Below are 24,459 nucleotides of genomic sequence, written 5' to 3'. Positions count from 1 at the left end.
ATTGATCTCCCAGCGTGAGGGATGCCAAGCGGTGAGCCGCAAGGACTATCCTTCGCCTGTCTCTTGCACTGAAGGTAAGTGGCTCAGATTTGGAGATACCGCTTGTGGGACATCCCTGGTTTAACCTTTATGGTCTCCAGCTAGGAAAGGAAATCCACTAGGCTTGCGTTTCCATGTCTGTCCATCTTTCTGGGATCATTTCTGCATCTTACATTTGCAAAAACATTGTTTTGTCTAATGCGGAACATCCGCATACCGTTCATGGTTGCAAAAGGAGATCTGCGCACGCGCAAGGGTGACCGGGTATGATAACCACAAAGGAGGAGAAGGTGTCATGAAATGGAGGGCTTTCAAGAAAAGGGTCGGACGCGACAAAATAAAAGCTCAAAGCACTCACAGAACTATCAATCCGTGCTTCTTAGCTATGCTCAAAATGCAAGACCTTTAAGAAAAATGTCGGAGGTGACCAAAGGAAAGCTAACAACACTGATATAAATATCAATCGGTGCTCCTTAGCCGTGCTCAAAGTGGAGGACATTTTGGAATCACTCCTGGGCAGAAGGTTGAAATGTAGGGCAGGTTCTGGAAAAGGAGGACTTCCGGTTGCCCTGTGCATGTGCAGAGATGTGGCACGAATTGTGCATTTGCATTAAATCCAGAGCGGACAGCCTGCTCCCTCCGTTGACACAGAGCCATTAAGAACGGGGCAAAACTTCCCCAGTCTCCTGATTAATAATTAATGGGAGATGTGATGATTATTTCTTTTTTTTAATCAATAATTAAATTTATAGCCTGTGTCCGTGATGGGAACTCGCTAATTAAAATCAATTAAGTTATGAATTAAGTTGGAAATTTGCTAACAGAGGGGACAACTTAATCAAATTTATCCGACACGAAACGGCTCTCAAGTTGGGTTTTCGGCATGAAACGGTTCTTCGGAATTCATTTAATAATTAAAGTATTAAAAAGTTTTACTCGAGAGTAGCTCCATTAGGATGAATTAAGGACTTTTGCAGTTAGCAATCTCAGCATTGGATGCAAGCATCAGTTAATAAAGGTCCTGACAGCGCAGCCACATTATACTGTATCTTCCTCCCATTTCCCCTTTTCCATCTCATCCTATGTCTAGCTGGAATATTTTTAGCTGCATTTGAAATCCATGCAAAGTAAAGACTCCAAAAAACAAATCACTTAAGAATGTCGTTTCAGAAAATGGATTTTCTTTGAGACCAAATCCAATTGGCCTTATTTTTAATTGAAGTGAATGGCACAGGTAGGAGGAGGTTTCAGCACATAACTAAACATTAATTAAATGCGCCACAGTGCTAACAAGCGAGCAGATTTTGTCCCCCATTTCCCATCTAGCCAAAGCTTTTCAGGTCAGTAAAAGCCAATTCTATAAATATAATAAGGGATTTATGGTTTCTAGACCTTCTGCCATTTTGGGCAGCCTCCTCTGGACATACGGCTCCAGCTGGTCAACATCTTGAATTGCGGGCCCCAGAACTGGACACAATATTCCAGGTGAGGTCTGACCAAAGCAGAAGAGAGTACTATGACTTATCTCCGTCTGGACACTACGTTCCTAATGATGTATCCTAGGGTCATATTGGTTATTGGCACGGTCTTGATTCATGTTTAGCTTTGGCGTTCACACAGTAGCTCCGCGTTGCACATTGGTCCTGCTGACATGATGGAGTCACTGCGGTGAAATCTGAATGGTTCATTTGGAGGAACAGAAGTGAAATGGGCACTACTTTAATTGCCGCACTGTTTTCTCTCCCGTGCCACAGGTGTCCAACGGGTGCGACTACGTCTTTGTGAGCGGCAAGGAGTCCAGGGGCTCCATGAACGCCGGTGTCTCCTTCGGCTATGAGCACCTGTCGGCCCTCCTAGAGATGACCGTCTGGGTGCCCCGGCTCCCGCTGCACATCGAACTGTCCGACCCTCGGCTGAGCCAAGTCAAGGGATGGAGGGTCCCCATCTTACCTGACCGGAGGTAGGGGTCCCGGGTCATTGGTGGTCAGCCCCAAGGGTTTGGCTGGAGAGTCTTCTGGGCTTGTATGGTGAGGGTTAGCAGCCCTGTCCAGTTGCACATCTCAGGAGCTGGAAGACCTCTCAGAGGAGTCAGTAGGGGAGCGCATCCCTTTAAAATGCCAAAGTTCAGTGGAAGAGAAGGCATGTGTGGCGCATGGAGCAATGGAAGGAGTCCCTGTACTGGGAGAAAGGTGGGATGTAACTAAACATAATAATAATAATAATAATAATAATAATAATAATAATAATAATAATAATAATAAATATGAATATACACCAATGTGCAAACCGAAACATGCAAAGAGTTTGAGTACCACTGGATTAAACTGATATTTTATGGGATTTCACACAGAGGAGATTATGAGGCTGTTTTTGAAACTTGTTAGACTGTATGAAAAAATACTGTATATGTATAAGGCGCATAAGAGGAGAGGCCTTAGTCTCTTAGTGGAGCGGCAGACTCCCGACGGAGCAAGGCTAATGTCGGCCGAGGCTCGTATTTGGCGGCGCAGGTTTAATCTTTGGGTAAAGATGCTTTTCAACCCGGTAGGATCATCTCCGTTAATGCTATCAGATTTTTGTCAGTCAAAATGGAAGAAATCTATAAACCCCAAATGGTCAGCCGCATCGGAAGGCTCCTGCCGGGGTGAATGCGCCACTTTGCTTTTCAGCACAACAGATCAGATGGTCTGTTGTAACGGTTTCATATTTTGAAGTCGTTCTATGAATGTCATGTTTTTAATTGTGTTTCTTAAAATTGTACTATATATATACACACACACACACTCTCTCACTCTCTCTCTGTCTAGGTCGGTCCGGGAGAGCGAGGATGACGAAGAGGAGGAAGAGCGGCGCCAGAGCCGAGGTTGCACCCTCCAATACCAACACGCCTCCCTGCAGGTCTTCACCCAATTCCATACCACGTCCTCCGAGGGCACTGACCAGGTGGTCACCATGCTGGGTCCCGAGTGGGCGGTGGAGGTCACGGACCTGGTCAGTGACTTCATGAAGGTGGACGACGCCCGCGTGGCACACCTGGTCGACAGCAACACCTTGGCCGGACGGGAGCCTGGCACCACCCTCTTCAAGGTACAACCAAAAGCCCTCCTCTCCATGGCTTTGCCCAAATCTTGCCATTTTATATATGGGACACCATTTCTCTATGGCATTGTATTTAATGGAACTTGAGCATCCACAGATTTTGGTAGCCATGGGGGTCCTGGAACCAAACCCCAGTGGATACCAAGGGCCCACTATAATGATGATGATGATGATGATGATAATTCCACTGCTAAACAGCTCTTATAGTCAAGATGTCTCTCCTGATGTTGTAAGTGGTTGCAATCTGACTTCACTGTTACATACTCTACTTTCTGGAAGCTAGATAACAAACTGGTTCTTATCTTCCTTGTGACCTCTTATCAAGTGGCTCTATCATGTCCTCTCCACACTCAACACCCCCAGCATCAACACCCCCAGATTCCTCAATCATTCCTAAGTCAGTTCCCAATGTTTGTATGTAACCTTCAGAGAAGGTCCATGCCAATCCGCGTTCTTGTTCCCTTTCCGGCAGGTGGTCTCTCCGCTCATGGAGGCCGTTCTCGGGGAGACACTGGTGACGGTGGCGGACGAGAAGGTCAGCATCACCGAATTGAAGGCCCAGGTCATCTCCAACCTCTCCCTCTCTCTCCATCCCAGCCCTGGAAACAGCCACACCATCGTGGCCAAGACCACCGCCCAGCAGACCCTCAACTTCTCCAAGCAGGTGAGGAGGCACTTGGGCATCATTTAGTCTTTGCTGCTTTCCTTCTTGCGAAGAAGAATGGACAAACGTTCAAAACCTAAAGGAATGAATATCCTACCACAACTTTGTCCCCATATTCGAATGTCTCAAAGTGATGCAAAGGAATTATTCTGAAGTGGAAAAACCCCCAAAGACAAGCAACCACTCATATTATGTTTTGGATCACAAAAGTCAGCCATGTGCCCATTGGCAATGTGGAAGGGGGATGATGGGACTTGTAGCTTTGGATGTCTGGAGAGTCCTGTCATTGCATCATGTTATTCTATTCTTAGAGCATAGGAAAGATAAGGCTAAGGGAGCCTTATTTAAATATTTGAAAGGGATGTGTCCTGTTGAGGATGGAGCAAACTTGTTTTTTGCTGCTCCAGAGAATAGGAGGCAATGGAGCAATGGATTTTTGGGTAAAAACATGGGTAGTGGTGAGGCCTTGGGATGCAAAATGGGGTCCATGTGGTCTATAGGCTGGTCTCCCCAACAATTTCACTGTCGTTTTCTTTTTCAGGAGGCGTTCCTGAGCCTATGGGTGTCCTACAGCGATGGCACCACGTCCCCGCTCTCCTTGTATGACCCGAAGGACTACACGCTGGTGGTGACCAGCCAGGACCAGGCGGTGGTGTCGGTGGTACCAGATGCAGCCTTCCCGCTGGTCAAGGCCGAAGGCGAGGGGGCAGGCGAGCTGGTCAAGGCTGAGCTGATGATCTGCGAGGTCTGCCAGAAGACCAAGCGCAAGAGTGTCCTGGCCACCGCCTTGGCCGGCGTCCGTGTCCACTTCACCTCCGAGGAGGAGCCCACGTATGACTACGAACCCGTCCAAACGCCAAGCAGGCCCGGGCGAGATAGAAGTGCCCCCGGGACCACGCCTCGGGTGGAAGTGGAGTGGCGCCTGGTGCCCAGCCAGGAGAGCCGGGTGCCCAGTGTTGTCCTCCCGACGGAGGATTTCCCCACCATCCCCACAGGGTACGTCCAGGTGCCTCGGGGGCTGACGGATTTGGAGATTGGTATGTACGCCCTCCTGGGTGTCTTCTGTCTAGCCATTTTGGTTTTCCTCATCAACTGCATTGTTTTTGTGCTCAAGTACCGGCACAAACGGATCCCGCCGGAAGGGCAGACCAACATGGAGCATTCCCACCACTGGGTCTTCCTGGGCAACGGACAACCCTTGCGTGCCCAGAATGACCTCTCCCCTCCGCCCGAGAGCTTGGGCAACCCGCTGGAGAACGTCCAGACTTGCTGCCACGGGGACCATCACAGCAGCGGCGGCTCCTCGCAAACCAGCGTCCAGAGCCAGGTCCATGGACGCGGGGACGGCTCCTCGGGGGGCTCCACCAGGGACCAAAGTGAGGACCCCCTCAACTCGCCCACCTCCAAGCGCAAGCGGGTCAAGTTCACCACCTTCGCCACCATGCCTTCCGAGGAGCTGGCGTACAACTCCATCCCCATCGCGGACGAGGAGGACTTGGAGTGGGTCTGCCAAGACATGGGACTCCAGGACCCCGAGGAGCTTCACAACTACATCCACAGGATGAAGGAGGTGGCGTAATGGGTCGGAGGAGACGATGCATATGGGCCAAGTGGAGAGCGGAGCCCAAAGTCCGGGCCGCTCCTTCTGGGATTTGATTGTGGTGCCTCCTTCTGGCCTCCTTCTCCATGGACAAGCTTGACCGGAGGCCCCTAAAGAGGATGCCCCGACGTCGGATGGGGTGAAGCCTTTGGGCTTGGAGGGAGAGCAGCCTATGGCCCGGCCCCCATGATGGCCAAACTGGGCCTGTGGATGCTGAGCATTACAAGCGGGTATGGCTGGCACCGTTGAGTACGCTAGGAGATCCCGAGCCATCTGTGTGGCATTTGAGCCGGAGTGCAGAATACGTCTTTGCGCCTGGTTGGGAATGTTACTCTTTGCCTTCCCAGAAATCCACCGCTGCCTTTGCCACCTGTCTCTGGGAGGCAAATCTTGGGTTCCTCGGCTGTCATTGGTCTTATTTTTCTAAGCATTTCTTTCTTGCACAATAAATGTTGACTCTTGGGAAAAACGAACACCATTCAGGGATTGGGTCCGATCTGCATGGAATAAGCCTCCTGCTTGGGGTGGGCATGGGGAAAGAGAGGACTGAAGTGAGGACAGGAGACTGACTCCGGACCGTGGATCCCATGGGGCATCTTAAACTCACTGTCAGCCCATGGGGAGAGGCAGTTGGGGGGGGGGCACAATGTGGGTCCCCTTTGCCCCTTCCCCTCTCTAGTGCCTATGCTGCCCTCCTCAAGGTCCTGGTCCCGATTCTTCCACGGTTGGGGTTGTTTACCTGATATGCAACTGGGCTTCCTAGAGAGCAAGAGCGGGCGGTGGGCGAAGGAGTGGAGACGCCAAATTCCCCTCCCTGCCCCAAATCCTTGGGTTCTTTAAGAGGAACACAGTCCCGTTTCTGGCTTGTTTGCGCTCGAAGGCCCAGAGAATTGGCTGCCATGCCATGTCCCCTCCTCTGGGTTTCAAAAATGCTGCTAGTCCCTAGTGAGGTCTCACAGAGGCGGCTGTCTCCACACTGTGAGCGTTCCCCTTCTTGGACTTGGGGCCAGAGAGACTTTGGGGTCGGGCTTCGGACGAAGAGCCGAGCGGAAGGAGAAGGTGCAGCGGTGGTCCTGTTTGTGGTCAAGTGTACAAGGGGACAACTGGAGTTCACTCTTTTGTATTAAAAGGGAAAAAAAATTACTCGGCCGAACCTGGCTGTGTGGACCTCTATTTCTTTCCCTCCGGACATGTCTCTCCAACTGCCCCAAACACCTTGTTTTGCTTATTATCTGCCCAGGTATGTGTGGGTCTCCGGTGGGGTTGAAAGTTGTCATGGATGGATGGAGACCGTTGAAGAGCTCACACGCCAATTGCATCCCAGGACAATGTGGCTTGTATCTTGTACCACCTTTGAGACTAACTGCGCAAAAGGAAGTTGTAGTGTTAGCTTTTGTAGACATGGTTTACTGCGCCTAGACCTATGGTTCTCAACTTTTGGCCCTCAAGATATTTGAGGCTTCAACTCCCAGGACAATGCGCATACTCACTGGGACTTCTGGGAATTGAAGTCCAAAACATCTGGAGGCCCAAAAGGTTGAGAACCACTGATCTAGACCATGTCTATGACATCTTGGTCTGTGGCATAGACCATGCCTACGAAAATTCATGCTACAACTTGTGCAGTCTCAAGGATGCTCCTTTGCCATACTTCCCACCATCCCATTAGTGTAGTAAAGACACTACACTAATGCACTGTGAACTGTGCAGTAGGCCTATGCAACCAAATAGCAACATTAGACAACACATGTCAAAGGCTGGGTGCTGTTTTGCTATGCGCAGTGTCCGGTGCACAAAATGCAATGAGCAACTGCAGTTCATAACCACAATGCTCAGCCTTCCTCTATGTGTCACTCTGCTTCTACTGCTCTCAGCAAACTCTTATCTGTGGCTCTCTGTATCTCACCAACAAAATGTCACTGTGACGGCATTGCCAAAAGTCAAGCTGCATTTGCTCGTGCAAAATGGAGCATTTTTTTCTCTCCATGTGAACGGTGGCACCTTTTGCTGAGCTCTACTCAGGTCCCACCCTTTTGAGTAATGCTGGAACTTTGCCCGTTTTGCTGGAACGCTGCCCATTTTGCAAAATGCTCCCATCCATTTACGTAGAGCACAATCCTGGGAGATCCCAGCCGCCTCTCCCAAACTCACAGCCTCCGCTGCGCATGGTTCCTGGAAGCCATTGGTACTGACAGACCGCCCTGCAGAGATTTCCTTATTGGGGGGCTGCAACATCCAATTTGAATGGGGGACTCCTGTTTCGAGACAGCTGCGTGCATCATCCAAAGTGGTCCTGGTGCCCCTTTGGCACATGATGGAGCTCTGACGATGATCTCCCTGCATCCCAAGGTACAGCTGGAGATGAGGCTTTTATGAGGCAGCTTTGGCTCTGAGCCACACTGAAGTAAATTCAGATTAAGACTTGCAACTAGGAAGATTCAGTTCCTCCGACTGAATAATTTAACCACCAGCTGATGCACAGTCATTTAATCTGGAAACCCAAGGCTAGTCCTCCGTGGATCACGCCGATGCGTTTCAAGGCAGGTGAGGAAAAGGAAACCAACACTGCAGGGTACACCAAGATGGCAAACCCTGAAATCTCAGCCCTCTGCCGCATGAACATATTCCACCACAGGTCCTGCCACACACAGGTCCTCTACCAATCACACATTCTATCAACCGCATATTGTATCAATCACATATTCACATGTTCTATCAACCATATATTCAGATTCTATCAATTGCATATTCACATATTCTATCAACCACATATTCTATGATTTGAATATGTGGTTGGCAGGATATATGATTTGTTGTCTATGCTAAATGTTGCACCCACCAAATAAATAAATAATAAAATAAATGTTGTCCCCACCAACTAAGTAAATAATAAAAAATTAAAGGTTACCCCACCAATTAAGTAAATAATAAATAAAATAAATGTTGCACCCCAAAACTAAGTAAATAAATAAAATAAACGTTGCCTCCACCAACTAAATAAATGATAAAATAAATATTGCACCCACCAACTGAGTAAATAATACATAAATTAAAGGTTGCATATAATTAATAAATTAAAGGTTGCACCCAACAACTAACTGGATAATAAATAAAATAAATGTTGCATTCACCAAGTAAGTAAATAATAAATCAAAAACACATTGCCCCCACCAACTAAAGTCAATAATAAATAAAATATTGCACCCACCAACTAAGTAAATAATAAAATAAACATTGGACCCACCAACTAAGCGAACAATAGATAAAATAAATATTGAACCAATATAATATAAAATAAAAAGATAAAGTAAAATAGAATAAAATAAACATAACATAAAATATATAAAAATAGAATATAAAATAAAATCTAAAATAAAATAAAATAACAATTTATAAAAATGTAAAATAAACATAAAATAAATTTAAATATAAAAAAATAAAATAATATAAAATAATATAAAATTAAAATGTTACAAGATAAAATAGAATAAAATAAAAATAACAAAATATGTGTGTGTCTCTGTGTGTGTCTATACACACACACACACACACACACACACGGGGGGATTTCTTTTTATTGGAGTTTGCTGTTTTTGTATTATTAACTGATTGTAAACCGCTGTGATCATGGGAATAGCGGTATATAAATAAAGATTCATTCATTCATTCATATATATATAACTAAAATACAGGGAATCAATATGGAGGGCCGATAGAGGCCCAAAAACCATCTTTTGCTGGCCAAATAAATCCATCTGTCTTGCCTGCTGCTGTTCTAAAGAGATGGGAATTGTAACATGGTCAAAAGAACATTTAATTAATTAATTAATTAAATTAAAGTCGTACCTCTGGGCTAGGAGGCTCCTTCTGTCTGAAATCCCCCGAAGGCAGCAGTTCGTCCGTTCTGTCCTTTGAATCCAAATCAAACCCTTTGCTGTCTCTCTGTAGAGAGAAGGACACCTGAGCAGAGGAAGTGTGCAAATCTCTTTCCCAGTTTGGTTGTAATTTCCATCAAGTTGATTTCATGGAGGCCTTGGGGATGCGAGTCCTCCAAGAGCATCCCTCGCATCTCTGCTCAGGCCTTGCAAACTCAATGGGGTCCATCCACCTGCAAGGAAGCCCTGAGTTTGCAAGGCCTGAGCAGGGATGCAAGGGATGCTCTTGGAGGCCAAGGGAAAGCTCTCTCTATGTACTGAGATCCATGATATAAGATGGAGGCCAACAAGAGTTGTCAAGCCCACTGACTGCTGCCCCTTCCTTTGGTCCAACAGCATCGCAAAGCATAGCCTTCAGGGCATCGCAAAGGAAGACGAGGCTCTGGGTACAAAGCCAAAGGACCTTAAGGTTGCCATCTTGTCTCTCCATTTGGAGACACAGCCCAGGAAGGGAGAGAAGGATAGTGGCGGCAAACAAATGGCTCCATAGATGGTGCCACTGGGAATGATGCGGCTTTGTGGGCCATGGCATGCAATTTCAGGACCTCTGGCAAGGGATGGGTGGGGCTTCATTGATAGTTTTTCTATATTTAGGACTGTTGATGTGCATCCATGCGCCCAATGTGCATTGGGGACCACAGCTTTGGTCCTTTTGTGCGTCGTGACAGCAGCCCTTAGCTGGATACAGACGCTGCACATCATTGCAACTGTACTTACGTAGCACACAACACCCTTTGTAATAAGGGACACCCGAGAACCCTACTTGCGCTCTATGTAGGAACATGGGCAGCAGCATTCTTTATTTCCCACATCAGATTGTAGACTCAGTGGGAAACCTGAGGAGCGGAAGGACTGGGGATTCATTCGAGTAATAGTGAGTTACTCTTAATAGTGATAATAGGGTGGTACAGTAAGAAGGAAGACTTACATACTGCATGTGGCCCTCCAAATCTGGCCCGCCCTGGCTTCCAAGAGGGCCACATCCCCTTCCTTGTGACACCACCTTCTTCTGGATCCCCAGCTTTTGCACTGGCTTCCCTTCCCGATTCAAAGAGATTCAGCACCTTTCCCTAAGATGTAACCCAACAGGATCTTTGAACCAGCCGCACGAACGGCCTTGCCGACAGCACAGGCATGTTAACTTAAACATATTTCCAAGACAGCCGTCCCCCGGTTGGAAAGCGCACCCGGCACAGAGACGCTCAGCCAGCCGCGCGACGGCAGCAAATCAATAGATTGCTCATTAGCGTCTGGAAACAGCTCTTCGCGGTGGGAGGCTCTCGCCAAACGGGAGGGGATTAAAAAGCTTCATTTAGGCATGAGGGATAGCGGCCTTCCAGGCGACGGTTCAGAAGAGTTTGGTTTGAAGACAACCATGAGAAGATTAGGAGAGGCCCTCAAAACCCACCCAGGAAAGTAAGGCTCTAATCTGCCTTGCACATCCAGCATCTCCACAAGACCCAGAAAAGACCCTCAAAGAGAGTATTAAAACGTTATCCGCACCGGGTATCAAACATAGTGGGCATGCCACTGCCTTGACACAACCATGACCATTACATGTTTCCGCCTTTGCAACCCTAGTTGAGATGGCCTTTTCCAAAGCAGAGCCGCATGCATCAACTGGAAGCAGAGTGAGGTTTTGGCGCCAGGTGCTTCGTAGATATCATGGATGTTTGGGGCCGATACCTGCAGGTGCCGCGCTCCGCTGCAAATGGTGGCTGTTCACATCAGCGTCAAAAGCGCTGCCCCCGTATTAAAGGAAAGGGTAATTAGCTGAAGCAACGAGTGGCTGGAGAGAGAGGGTAATTGACTCCGCTGTGTTGGCTGCCCAGGTGCATTCGGTTGATGGCGAGCGCCTGAGAGTGGCTTTGCTTCTTGGTGGGATGCCAGTTTGGATGCGCAGCTGTGGTGTGACACAACCTGGCCCTTGGGATGAGTTGAGAAGAGAGGCCTTGAGCTCCTCATTCGGCCAAACCTCCCCCTCTTTAACACTGCCTTGCCCAGGGGCTTTCGCAGAGGAAGATCTACCATATCTCCTCCTGAAAGTTTAGGAGGAGTCCTCAGAAGAGCCACTTCATGTCGGAAAGGCTTTCCAGGCCAGGTTGAGTTGCTGAGCCAGCAATGTACAGACGGCGCGATCGACCCAAAGTAAGTGATACCCACTTTGTATGGATCCCTTTGCTCCTCCGTTTCAAAGGCAACATCCATCTTGAGTAGCAGGGTCCATGACCGAGGTCAGCCTCTCTGGTTACAGGGAGCACCTGAGAGATCGTCCCTCCTCGCTCCGACAGTCCTGAAAATGACCCAGGATTACTTAGCGAATGAAGACTCTTGTCATTGGGGAGCCTGCACCATCGATGAAAAAGCGACGTTCGGAGGGTCCTGGCGCAATCCAATCATCGGTTTATAGATCCAGCCGTCCTCTGGGGAGCTTCAGAGGTTCGTCCAATGTTTCAAAGCACTGCATCATGTGCTGAACTTGGAGACGGATGAAACAATGAGGGCGGCCGCGTATCGATGGCGGGTGAGAACAGACCAAGACTCTTGGGAGAGGAAGGGGAAAGGTTGCTTTCTTCACTGGATTCGCTGCTAAGTCAGAGAACCATTAGAGATGGAAGAGACCACAAAGGCCATCCAGTCCAACCCAATTTTGCCATGAAGGAACATGCCCTGAGGTGGAAGCATAAGAAATCATAGAAGGAACCAGAAAGGGAGTCAAGCGTAATGCTTGCCATGCAAAGTAACATGGTCCATGGCATCCTCCAACACATCATGTCAAATGGGTTTATTTTCTTCTGATCAGCTTTCTTAACTGTCCAGCTTTCACAACCAGACATAGAAATTGCAAACATGGTGACATGGACAGTACCTGGCTTTGGTATTCAACAACATACCTTTACACTTGGACAGATTTGGCACGTACCTGTAATGTATTTATTACGTACTTATAACATAGTCATACTAAAGTGTACCCCGTAGATAAATACATTGACAGTAATGTTATTCGCCAAGATCATCTAAGTTTAACCAGTATCACACCCAATGTAGTTCATGGCTTAAGAGTGCATCTATACTATAGAAATGATGCAGTTTGACACCACTTTGGCTGCCATGGCTCCATTCTACAGAACCCTGGGATTTGTAATTTGGTGAGGCACCAGCCCTCTTTGGCAGAGAAGGTTGCAAAACTACACCTCCCAAAAGTGCAGAGGATGGAGCTGCAGCACTTAAAGTGGTGTCAAACTGCATTATCTCTACAGTGTAGATGCACCCACAGTATGGGAGTTGTAGCCTGAAAGGTAAGGCTCTGTCTGTACTAAAACCAGACGATGAGTGTATGGCGATACCCAGAATCCACTGTCATTTGGATGGCGTTCTCAGAGGAAATCTGTGATAGCAGAGATAGCCGTGGCAAACAAACCAAGGGACTTCTTTAGCACTTAGTCTCCCACAAAGGTCTCCCAGAAGACGCCAGGGTTGTCCGCTAAACAAACCCACATTTTTCTTTCTTTCTTTCTTTCTTTCTTTCTTTCTTTCTTTCTTTCTTAATGCACTGGCTGCGGTGTCTATTGCTCCCTCTTCCACAAACAAGGCTGGTATTGATCCCGCATCCCCTGGCGCTATCGATTTCCCCCATTTGTCAGTCAAACACAAGGTCCGGGTACCTCTGTCCAAGCTTTCTCAGGGCTCTTATCATGGCAAGAAGAGGAGGCAGAGGGGGAAGAAGAAAGGGAGGCAAGAGTGTGGGACAGAGACAGACCTAGATAAGTCATTCCCATAAGTCACCATTGCCAAATCATCCCTAAACCCATAGGTTTTGCCTTTGAATTGAAGTTCTCACCTACAAATGACTTATTAAGTGCCCTGGTTCACCAAACCCCTACAAAGCCTGGCTGGGAAGGAACGCCCAACTAAGAATGCAGAGACTGCCAACTACCCACAACTGGAAATGCTCTTTGCCTGAGAGAGTCCATTAAGAGAAAGGCGCTGGTCAAGCGGTCTGAGTCCAAGGGAGACAACAGGAATCCAAGGGTTGAAGAAGTCCAAAGTAGGCAAATGCATGCATCTGGAAACAAGAGCCAGGGATGCTGGCCAAGAAAGCCCTGGTCTTCAGCAAACTCAGCTCTTGAATGGCCTGGCCCCAGCTGCTCTCTAGGTGCAGCCTGGCTGAGGGCCTTTGCCATAGACTTTGCTCTCCTTCCTTGAGGACTTAGGATGCCCAGCTGGGTCCTCTGTTTCCTCAGCTGCAGGTGAGCCTTGCCCTGGTCCTCATGGCTGAAGCTGAAGTTCAACAGGGAGAGCTGCAAACTATTCCCATTCTGGAAGCCTTGCCTGGGTCCCTTCCTCAGACTCTTCCTGCAGCTCCTGACCCATGACATAGAGGTCTGTCTCTGGATTCTCCATTCCAAAGACATGCATCTAAAGAAGCAGAATCATAGAAGGGACCCCAAGGGCCATCCAGTCCAAATCCCTTGCCATGCAGGGACTTCCGGTCAAAGCTGAAGTCTACCAAAGTTCATGCTCCCAACCTCTTGTCTCAAAGGTGCTGCAAGACCTCTTTGGATACTGGTCTCTCTTGACTGTTTCTCACTGGGCTTGCTGGTTTCCAGGCCTTTTGCACCATCTTGGTTGCCTTTCTTTGGACATGCTCCAGCTTGGCAATGCCCTTCTTGAATAGTGACGCCCAGCGCTTGGCACGCTTCGGACTAAGATGTGGATCCGCAACTTCCTAAGATACCTCTGCCATGGTTGCGTGAAGGATCTTTACTACGCAAGGCCCGCCACCTTTGAAGATAGTCTATTCCATAATAGATTCCTCCTAAAATCAGCATCCTCTGAGGCCTCTTTTCGGTGCAAGATGGTTCTTGGATTCAAGGATCAGCTTTTAACCGTCCTCATTTCTATTTCTCCAGAACTAGCCCCCGTTTCTCCCTTCTGACCTACTCTGTTATAACCGTAGGCCTTCAGATAAATGCGGCGTCTGTATAAAGTAAAATAAAAACGCAACCGTCTTACGTTGGCGCTGAGCTTAATTGGCAAAGCCGACTTTGCCGTAATGTCAAGCTGATGGGAAATTTTGCCTCGGGACGAGCGGCGGGAGAGACGCGGCGGATGGGGCTCAAGAGCGGCTGTAGGGTTAACAGCCTTGGATTTTTAACTAGCTTTGTGCAAGCCTGCGGACATCTCTCCCGGTTCAGTCTCCCGACGGTGCTCTTGAGAAAGCCAGGGTTCGGAGGAAGAGGTGGGACCTTGGGTTTGTTAACCCTTCTTCCAGCAGCCTTCTGCTAAGGTCCAGGCTTCCTTCCCAGCCGTGATAAAATATCTCCTATTCGGGGAGATCTGTCTGTCTGGATTGCTTGGGTTGCGTCTTCCTGCAAAGCAGAATAGGGTTGGTTTGGATGGACTCTGGGGTCCCTTCCAACTCCAATGATTGATTTTTGGATGACATTCAATCCTTTTTCACGGCAGCATTCGCTTCTGTTGATCTTTACAACGTGTTGCATGAACGTCTGACTCCAGTCAGCATGAGATAACAGCATTGTATTTAAATTTAATATAGTCCTTCCCCCCCTTAAAAAATCAGATCTAGCAGAGTGAAATGAAACGCTTTCATTAGATCATGTTTTCTTGGTTAAAATATGTATTAAATCCCGCTCACTTGGTTTCTTCCCAGCCGTAAGCAATAACAAAACCTAAGAGAATTAACAGTCTGGGGGAATATATTGGACAATCTCATTTGCGCGGGTCGCTCTGGATGGCTTGGGATCAGATTTAATTTTGCTGGGAGGACATATTGGTTTGTGAATAAGACGGAGGGAATAAAGTGGGAGCCACCAATAAAGCCGTATACTTTGCTGGCGGTTACCAAGCTTTGGGCCTCCATTAGTTTTGGACCGGTTCCCAGTAGCCCCAACGGTCGGGAATTATGGGAGCTGAAGTCCAAATCATCTGGAGATGATTTCTCCAGCTGCCAACCAAGTCCTGGACGGATGAAATAAATGCCTTGCAGAGGACCTAAGCACTGACGGATTTTATATGGGAGGAGGCAATCCCATCGGTAACCTCAACCCACGTTGGGCTTTAAAGCGAATAGTCAACACTTTGCATTGGCCAACGTTCTACCACAAAGAAGAATTTGACCCCAATGAACATCCATCTTGCCTTTGCCTTAGGCAGCAAAATACCTTAGGAGGCCCTTTACCACAAGGAGAGATAAACCTGGATTTGACAACCACAGTCCCATTATTTACCACAACATCGATTCACCACCAAGCCATTGGTTTAATGGCTTTTTTCTTGTTCGGACGAACCCAAGGAATCCAGGCCATTGTATGCATTGGACTATTAATTCCCACATGGGTTTTGTAAATAATGAAAACCACAGAAGACTGACGAAAGCATGCTTTTGTGCATCTTTCTCCCACTGCGCAGGTCACTCACATTTCGAAATGTGTGAATTGCTTTGTGCGCATTGTGTTCCTCCAAAATGCGCGCGTCACACGCCGCACAGATCCATTCACCCTGCAAAGGATGCCTGTCTTTTTCTGCTGTCATAATGAGCTGTGGAAAGGCTACTTTGGTTAAGAAAACCCCTCTGCCTCCCTCCTTGTCGCTTCTCCTATTTTTATGGCCTCCATATTTTTGTCCGCTTTGTCAGAGAGGGTTTTCTCTGCGCTGGCGGATGGTGCCATAATCTCTTGAGTTGGAAGAAGATGCATTTCCAGCGCATGACGCCAAAGGCGCCGTGCGGGGCCCAGCTTGCTGTTTTACATGCCGCGGTCACCGTCGTGGCATGTGTTGCGCCGCTGATAACATACCGCATGGAAATGGAAGCTTTCATGTATATCTTTATCTCTGAGGCGGAAGGGGGGAAAAACCCTGCCTCTTTGCTGTTAAACGTGTGGAAGGGAGGCCATCGCAGAGCAAACAAACGCAGCACCGTGAAGGAAAGAACATATTGCGTAGTATCGGGAACAAGAAGTGCAAAATGCCCCCTGCCCAATGCCAGAATAGATAGGATCTTCTGCAGCAGGCAGATGGGTTTTATTATCCTTAGCAGCCCCTTGGCTAAATAGTACTCCAGGGACATTGTTGTTGTTGTGAGCCGTCAAGTCGTTTTTGCCTTATAGAGCATTGAAATCAGGAAACTTTGAATGCCAATGAAGGAAGCCTCCCGTCTGCAAGGCAGCTTCTCTGTGGGAAGAAGAGACAGTCTCATGCCACCCCTTGCAGGTGATGGAGAAATTGGTCCTCGTGTTGTCGGGAAGCCAAAACGCTTTCCCGGGGAGGAAAGGGCACATGGCAAGCGATCAGCAAAATGTCAGCCTGGTAAACGGTTGCGGCAAAGCAGGACCGTAATTGTTCCTGATTGAAATGGCTCTGAGCTCTCTCCGTGTGTCGCTCCCTCAATCACCAATGCAAAGGGGAAGGTCCCCAAGGGAGTCTCAATTCAGCCATTCCACATCTTCAGCGGGCAATTTTTTCCCTTCCCTTAGTATGATCTTGGAAGCAGGTTATATTTCATTGCAATCCCTGAGTTTTAATTACAGGCATCTCTTGTATTTCCATTGATTGGGAGGGGAAAACGTTGATGGAGCCAAGGAGGGGTAAGGTGGGGAATGCGGGGCTGGGGTTTGGGAGCTGTTGCTGTTAATTGTTGCCATCAGGTTGATGTCAACTTATGGCAACCCTATGAATGAGAGACCTCCAAGCGTATCCCATCATCCATGGCATGGCTCTGGTCTTGCAAATGTAGGCCAACTATATGGTGGTGTCTGTCCATCTGCAATGCACTCTTCTTCTTTTCCTACTGCCTCCTTTCCTTAGCATTGTATTTTCTTGCTAGTCATGTCTTTTCATGCTATGTCCAAAGTACAGCAGCCTCCATCTTGGCTTCTAGAGAGAGTTCAGGCTTGGTTTGCTCTGATACATTTCCATTTGTTTGGCAGTCCATGGCATCTGTAGGACACTCCTCCAGCACTTTTTGACTCTCTTCCCGACTGCCTTCTTCCCTGTGTCCAGCTTTCATGACAATGCACAGAAACCATGTTGGTTTCCTTTTGATCTGCCTTTCTCTGCTGTCTAGCTTCCACATCTATACATGTTGATGGGGAATACAATGGCTTGGGTGATCCTCACAATGGCTCTAAATTGTTTATCAAGATGTTGGTGGTAAATCAATTGCTTTAAATGGGACCATTTAAAGTAGCCATTCCTAACAACCCAATGAGAGAGTGGCCAAAGACAGTCCAAAATGGGTTAGTGGTGCAGCGGTTCAATCACTAGAGTAAGACTGTAGAGACCAGGGTTCGAGTCCCAGCTTCGTCATAAAAACCCACCGTCATGTCACACTCTCTCATCTTTGGGGAAAGGCATGGCAAACCCCTTTGGAAGAAGCTTACCAAGAGAACCCTATGATAGGTTCACCTTAGGCTCGCCATAAGTTGGAAGCAACTTCAAGACACACAACAACAACAACAACAACAGGTAATGAAACAGATGGACTGCATAGATTGTTTTCTACCATTTTCCATTACTGTACTTTCCTTGCAACGGCGACACGAAATATCAACCCAGAGATAGAAGCCCGAAACATAAAAACCAACATGAACATACCGCCGCACGACAAAACAGGGGATATTCAAAAGAAATCCTCTCAAAGATAGAATCAGCTTTCCAGCAGAGTAAATATGTATATATATCTTTATATCCCTTTCTTCTTTTCATTGAATAACCTTGGGTTTTCATTTTCCAAAAAGGAAGGTATCGGGGATCCCAGAAGATACCTTTCCAATGTTGACGCAGAATCCCAGTGGTCTCGGGATATCAGATCTATTATTTACAAAGGCGACGAACGGCGGACGCATCTCGCCAAGACGCCTCCGTCCCGCTTCCCCTCTCGCTCACGGGTTCTTTTGAAATGGTACTTTTTTGGTACTGACGTGTGTCATTTTGATGTGATGTAAACTGTTATTTACAGAGACTCATAAATATAAACATGTTATAAATGCTGGCTGAGATCGAGGAGACAAAGCCTAACATTTACAGTCATGGCGCTATGGGGCCGTTGCACAATATCTGCCTTTTCCTTTGGACAACTGAATGTGTGACCAAATACATGTGCGCATTTACATCTACAATGTGCAATGCAAGGGAATGGTTGGGGATGATTCTTTTTATATTCTATGCATGTTAACTAAAACAGGGTTGGGAATCACAGGGTTCAGCATCACTAGGTATCCAAAATGGAGGACCGAGTGTCCATTCCTTAAGAAAGCACATGAAAGTGTAGCAACGTGGCACTTTCCCCCATTTCTGCATTTCAGATTTGAGACTCAAAACCCCAATCTCAGTTGTTTTGGTTGCTTTCCTTCAGCATGAAACTCTCTCTGAGAGTCATAGTTCATTTCTGGAGCCCACATCAGGTCTAGCCAAGGAAAGTCACATCAGGTCTAGCCAAGATTTGACCGGCTAATACCAACCTTGCTTTTGGGAGACAAGGAGTTGGCAGACGGTCAGAGAGAAGGAGGTAAGGAGGCTGGCGGAGAAACCCTGCTTAATGACCTTAGCCTTTCGCTGGTCACAGCCTGGGACTGAGTTGGATTAAAGATGAGCTAATCAGCCACCATCCTCTTTCCGCATAATGAACGCATTAAAGGGAAGGGAAGGGAGGCCATACCTTGCGCTGGGGCTCTTCGCTCAGCTTGGAAGCCGGCAGAATCGATGAGGCAGAAGCGCATTGATCGGCTGCAGAAATGGCGGGTCAGGTCCAGTCTCCAAAGGTTTCAAGGCACAAGTCGTCAGGCAGAGAAGGAAAATGGCTGCTTGGGGGACCGACCGCCAGACCTTTATTCGCAAGCAAAAAGAAAAGAGACAATAGAAATGTTGTGTAGTAAATCTAGACTCCAGGCAGGTAGCATTTTGAGGTTTGGACTAGGACTCGAGGAGGTGTTGTTGTTGTTATAGGCCTCTGAGTCGTTTTTGACATATGGTGAACCTATCATAGGGTTTCCTTGGCCGGTTTCTTCAGAGGGGCCTTGCTCAAGAGAGACCTGGGTTCGAATTCCAGCTCAGCCAAGGAAACCCATTGGGTGACTTGGGCCATGCCATGCTCTCCCAGAAGGAGGTGATGGTAGACCTCCTCTGCTAAGAAAGGCCTAGGAGATGCAGTATTGTGTAGTGGGTTGAATGTTGGACAAGGACTCCAGGAGATCAGGGTTCAAATCTCCGCTCAGACATGGAAACCCACTGTTTGGGTTAGAGAAAGGCAAGGAATAAGCCATTTTGCCAAGAATATCTCAGGATCAGGCCACCATAATTCGGTAATGGAGCCAAGCGCGGTAATGGGGTGAACCAGAAGCTGGAGAGGCCTAGGTTCAAATCCCTGCATAGCCATGGAAACCCACTGGGTGACCTTAGACAAGGCACACTCTCTCAGCCCCAGAGGAAGAGCGCCAAGGATACCATGGATGCCCCCAAAGTCCAACAAATGGGTCCTAGAACAGGGCAGTGAACAACAAAGCAAAGAATATTGGTGGGTGGGTGCACCAATGAGGGAGTTGTGGGTCACAGCTGGCTTCCTGGGGCCTAAGGATTCAACAACAACAACAACGACAGCCTTTTTTATAGTCAGCAAAACATTGAATACATGTGAAACAATGCAAAAGTACAATCTCAGGGATTGCAATCCCTGGGGTGAACAAAACCCAGAGAACGGCTTCTGCTGCAAAGAGTGGGAGGACATTATGTGCCAATAGGAGGATTACCCTGCGCCACCTTATCCTGTGCAAGAGATTTGGAAGGAACGTGGCGTTTGGGGGCACATCAAACGTGCCGCCAAATCCTTCCGCCGCCCTCCATGGTCGGGTGCCTCCCTTTGCAAGATAAAGCATCTTCCTGAGCTCTGCGCAAAGGCACTGCGAGAAAGGGCCCTATAAGCAGCTTTAGGAAAAACAGAAAGCCCTTCTCAAAAACAGAGTCGTTTCTTGAAGGTGAGCTGGAAGGGGGGGAAGTGTGGTTCAGTTTCCCTGAACAACTTTGGTTCAGAGCTTGGAAAAGTTCCTCTCTTGGGCCAGAGGTCATTGGCTGTCTCTTAATTTTTACACGCCACAAAATGGAGCTCAACCAAGGAAACCCAGAGCTTGAACTCATGCAACTGGATTGGAAGCAGCTTGCATGCTGGCCATGTTGGCTGGGGATTCTGGGAGCTGAAGTCCAAAAACCCCAACGCTTCACAAGAGCCACTAATACAGCTCTGGAGTCTGTGACTCCTTGAGTCCTTAAGAATTTGCCATGGAAAGAAAGGAGAAAAGGAGCAAAGCCATTTACTCTTAGCTGGGCTTAGCATGGTCCAGCTGACGGTGCTTACTAGCTCCCTTTCTGCAAACAGGGAAAGAATGGAAACAGATTTTGAATTGTGAGAAAACAGTTGGACTCAAGGCAATTTTGTATGGCCATGGCAGCCAGACCATGCCCAACCATTGCATTCTTAGAGTGCAAACTTTGTTCTCGAGCAGCTCATTGCAGGCTGGAAATTTTCCAGCATCAATGGTTGTCTGCCTATAATTTTGCACAGAAGAGCTGAGCTTGCATCAAAAAGACTGCAAAACTATACCCCACTGGGGCCTTGGGGATGGCAGCGGAGGGGCAATGCGATCGCACTGGTGGAAGGAGAGCTGCCTTGGCACCGAGTGAAATGGGCCCATTATCTCACCGCAAACTTGAGTTCCTTTGGATGATTGCATGTTAAAGTTGCCAGCTTTAGTATTGCTCTAGGCTTCAATCTGAACTTTAGGAGAGCTGTTCAAGGTGCTGTAAGAACACTGTCTATATGGAGGTGTATCCACACCTGACGTTCGCTAAAACCATTTCAGAGTCGGGGTTTGCAGCACCTGGGGAAGTGGCTTTCACGATCAGGCCAAAACCTGGAGCGGATTGACCGTCCCACTGACATGGAAGTCACCAGCCACTGCTATGTCTTCCGCCGGCTCCTTACCATTCGGAGGTGTCTTCTTTGGTTTTGCTGACTTCAGCTTCCTTGCATTTTCCACCCACCGGCTCCAGCTTTGCCCTGCAGGGTTTCATCGCTTTGTGGGTTGTGCAGCGTAGGGAGCCGTGTAATTGTTTTTGCATGGGTGAAGCATCCTTTCTTCCGCATCCTTGTCAAAGGAAGAAGTCGCCCCCCATTAAATTCCCCTTCACTCTTTCCAAATTCCTAGCGTTGCAGAGAGAGGGAGAAACATTGAATATCCTCTTCCATTTGCTGCGTTTGCCTTCCCTGGGTCACTTTGCCCGCCACTTTTATTGGGATGCCTCTAAATCCCATTTCTAGGAATCTGAGAACCCAAATGTGGTGCAATCGGATTCTTATCTCGACGTCCAAATTTCTAGCATCGCAGAGGAGACTTCGAAAATGGTTCCCACCTAGAATCCCTCTTCTCTCTCCTCTGTTTGCCTTCCCTTGCAAACTCTCCCTGCTCCTTTTCTTTGGATACTTGAACTCCGTTTTTAACCTATCTGTTTTACTTTCCAACAATGCTAGAAACTGGGGGACGGTTCATTTTTATTCCTATTTGGAAGGAGGCAATGGTCTCGGCATTCTCTCCATATCTTGAACTTTGTGAAATGGACCTGACATTTTGAGCAAAAGGGAGAGCAAACTCTACCGATGAGAAGCTTCCCCTGAAATAGGAGCTCATTTGATTTTTTCAATCTCTCCTTCTTACACCATCTTTCCAAAGTTTCAGACATCAGCCCAGAGCCATCTATGTACCCTTGAATAGTGTCTACATTTTCCTATCGTCTGATCTTAATGTCTTGATTAAAAAAGAGAAGCCTTTATTCCGATGTCGCCAGTAAATAGTTTTGGAGCTCCTGGCTCCGAAAATGTCGGCCGTTTTCGATTCTAAGTGGGAACACGCGGGCTGTAGGCAATGTGCAAATAAAATAATGATTTTATGACACATGTTGTGTATTTATGCGCCGTCCCTTTTGTGAAGCCGTGCTGCTCCTTGAAGAGCGCCCCAAGAGAATCCATAGATTGAAATGCGCCAGGCTTTCCAGCCAATAAAAGACCTTCTTTGAAGCATCTGGAGACGAGTCTTGGATTCTGCAGCAGGTTTTGTTTGGGTTATGGTTGCACCAAAGGCCCTTGGGGTCTCTTCCAACTCTATGATCCTATGACTCTACGATCGTAACCAAGAATATAGCAGACTGCCATCCCTCCTAGTGTCACAGTCATGGCTATGCCACCTTGGCGACTACGAATCTGCTCTAGGTTGCAAACCTGCAAGTGCAGCTCTGAATTTCCAGGTGCCATCTGTCTCCCTGTCCAAAACAGGCAAGATGCCAGGCTCCTCCGTCACATAATTCACTTCCACTAAGGTTCAGGGAAAGCAATCTCAAGAGGGGAGGTTAAAATGTCACCAAATCAATTCCAAGAGGTCTCCAGGATTGCAGAAAAGGTATGGTTTTGAGTGAAGCCAACGGGGCTGTTGTTGTTGCTGCTGCTGTTGGGGAGCAATTCCCACAGCATGAGCAAAACAAAAACTCTGTGTGTATAGTGTGTGCGTGTGTATTGAGAACAGCTTGGCAGCACGGAAAAGACCTGTCCCTTCAGGTGATTGTTTTTAAACAGAAAAGTTGTGATTGTGTCTCCAGCCGCCGCTCAGCTGTTTGGAAAACGTTGCCCTCGCTCTGAATTTATTTGGCTCAACGGCATTTCGCCAACGGTGATTGGCAGGCGGCGCAGTGATGTCATGGCGTGGTTTTTCCCCTATGATCCCCGATTGGCTGAGATTGCCATAGCTTGAGGGCAGCGGATCCACTCTGGGATTTGCAGGAGCTGCTCAGATTTAATGGGAAAATGAGATAGGAGCAACCCAAGGCGCTGAGCCCTATCTGAGCTAAGCCCCACGAAAGTGCGCTTTCACATCTCTGTCAATGGCTTGGATGGTGGAATATAAGGGGCATGCTTATCAAATTTCCAGATGACACCAAAATTGGAGGGGATCAGAATTCAGAATGACCTGAACAGATTAGAGAGCTACGGCCAAAACTAACAAAATGAATACCAACAGGAACAAATGCAAACTACTTAGTTAGAAGCAAAAAATGAAATGCACAGATATAGGATGGATGAAAACACAATAAAGGATATAGGATGGCTTGACAACAATACATGCAAAAGGGATCTAATGGACCACATGAACCAACAGGGTGATGTGGCAGCCAAAAAGGCCAATGCAATTCCAGGCTGCATCAATAGGAGTATAGTGTCTAGATCAAGGGAAGTCATAGTGACACTCTGCTTTGCTTTGGTCTGGACTTACCTGGAATAATACTGTGTCCGGTTCTGGGCACCACAATTCAAAAAGGACAACTATTAGGAAGAACGTCTTGATGGTGAAAGCTGTTTGACAATGGAATAGACCCCCTTAAAAGGTAATGGAGTCTCCTACCAGAGTTTTTAAAACAGAGTGTGGATGGGCATTTGTTGGGGGTGCTTTGATTGTGAGTTCCTGCATGGGCTTTGGGTGCCTTCCAACTGTATGATTCGAAGGGAAGGGACAGGAATGCAGAAGTGGTAGATTTTACAGAGCTTAAACCTTCCTGAGAATTAGAGCTATGTAGCTGCACAACCAACTCTCTTGGCAGGCGATGGGACTCTCCTCTATGGGATGCAGCATGCCCACTTCCAAAGGGTATTTGAGCAGTGGGTTCCTGCACTGCTGGGAGTTGGGTCTTGGTCCCCCTTCCAGCTGTACGGATCCATAATTTTCAGTGGGAGCAGAAGCAAATGGATGCAGCACCTCTGCGCATTATCCCTTACCGTTGCCATTCCCCGGTTTGATCCCTCTAAGGTGAGCATGTGCTTTGCACATGTTCAGAGGGGTGTGCTTCTTTATACCCAGGAGGATTGGACTTGGAACCTGTGCTTGAATCGAGGATTTGCCCATCTCTGCAGACAATGACCCTGTCTCCCAGACAAGACTCCCTTTAAAAACCATCCTAGGGACATGACAGCCCATCACCGCCTGAGACAGCTTCCCTCGCCGGCGGATCTGAAATTACAAGGCGCTTAATTGAATTAGGCAGGCCTCTTTGCATCTAAGCGACTCCAA

The 24,459-nt window shown here is 47.7% G+C and overlaps 1 protein-coding gene and 1 long non-coding RNA gene across 4 annotated transcripts in view; one reads left to right on the top strand and one right to left on the bottom strand.

Moving 5' to 3' along the window:
- TMEM132E (transmembrane protein 132E) overlaps nucleotides 1–6,643 on the top strand; it is a 58,070-nt gene extending 51,427 nt beyond the window's left edge. The window contains exons 6-9 of the mRNA XM_089493280.1: nucleotides 1,794–1,999; nucleotides 2,847–3,126; nucleotides 3,611–3,802; nucleotides 4,344–6,643. Of these exons, the coding sequence (XP_089349406.1) occupies nucleotides 1,794–1,999; nucleotides 2,847–3,126; nucleotides 3,611–3,802; nucleotides 4,344–5,381 (1,716 nt within the window). The 3' untranslated portion in view covers nucleotides 5,382–6,643. The remainder of the gene's footprint in view (nucleotides 1–1,793; nucleotides 2,000–2,846; nucleotides 3,127–3,610; nucleotides 3,803–4,343) is intronic.
- Nucleotides 1,991–24,459, bottom strand: part of LOC149287032 (uncharacterized) — a 34,660-nt gene continuing 12,191 nt past the window's right edge. For 2 of the 3 annotated variants that reach the window (XR_016277514.1, XR_016277515.1), the window contains 3 exons: nucleotides 19,017–19,183; nucleotides 9,249–9,344; nucleotides 1,991–2,212 (listed from right to left, as the gene is read on the bottom strand). This is a non-coding gene — a long non-coding RNA (uncharacterized LOC149287032). Of the gene's footprint in view, nucleotides 2,218–9,248; nucleotides 9,345–19,016; nucleotides 19,184–24,459 lie in introns of all 3 variants that reach the window. The other variant, XR_016277516.1, reaches the window with a different exon arrangement.

This window comes from Sceloporus occidentalis, unplaced genomic scaffold (assembly GCF_023333645.1).
Source record: "Sceloporus occidentalis isolate IW3139 unplaced genomic scaffold, rSceOcc1.0.p SCAF_64, whole genome shotgun sequence".
NCBI lineage: Eukaryota > Metazoa > Chordata > Lepidosauria > Squamata > Phrynosomatidae > Sceloporus > Sceloporus occidentalis.
Note: the sequence above shows the minus strand (reverse complement) of the source record. Positions and strands in the feature narration are given on the sequence as shown.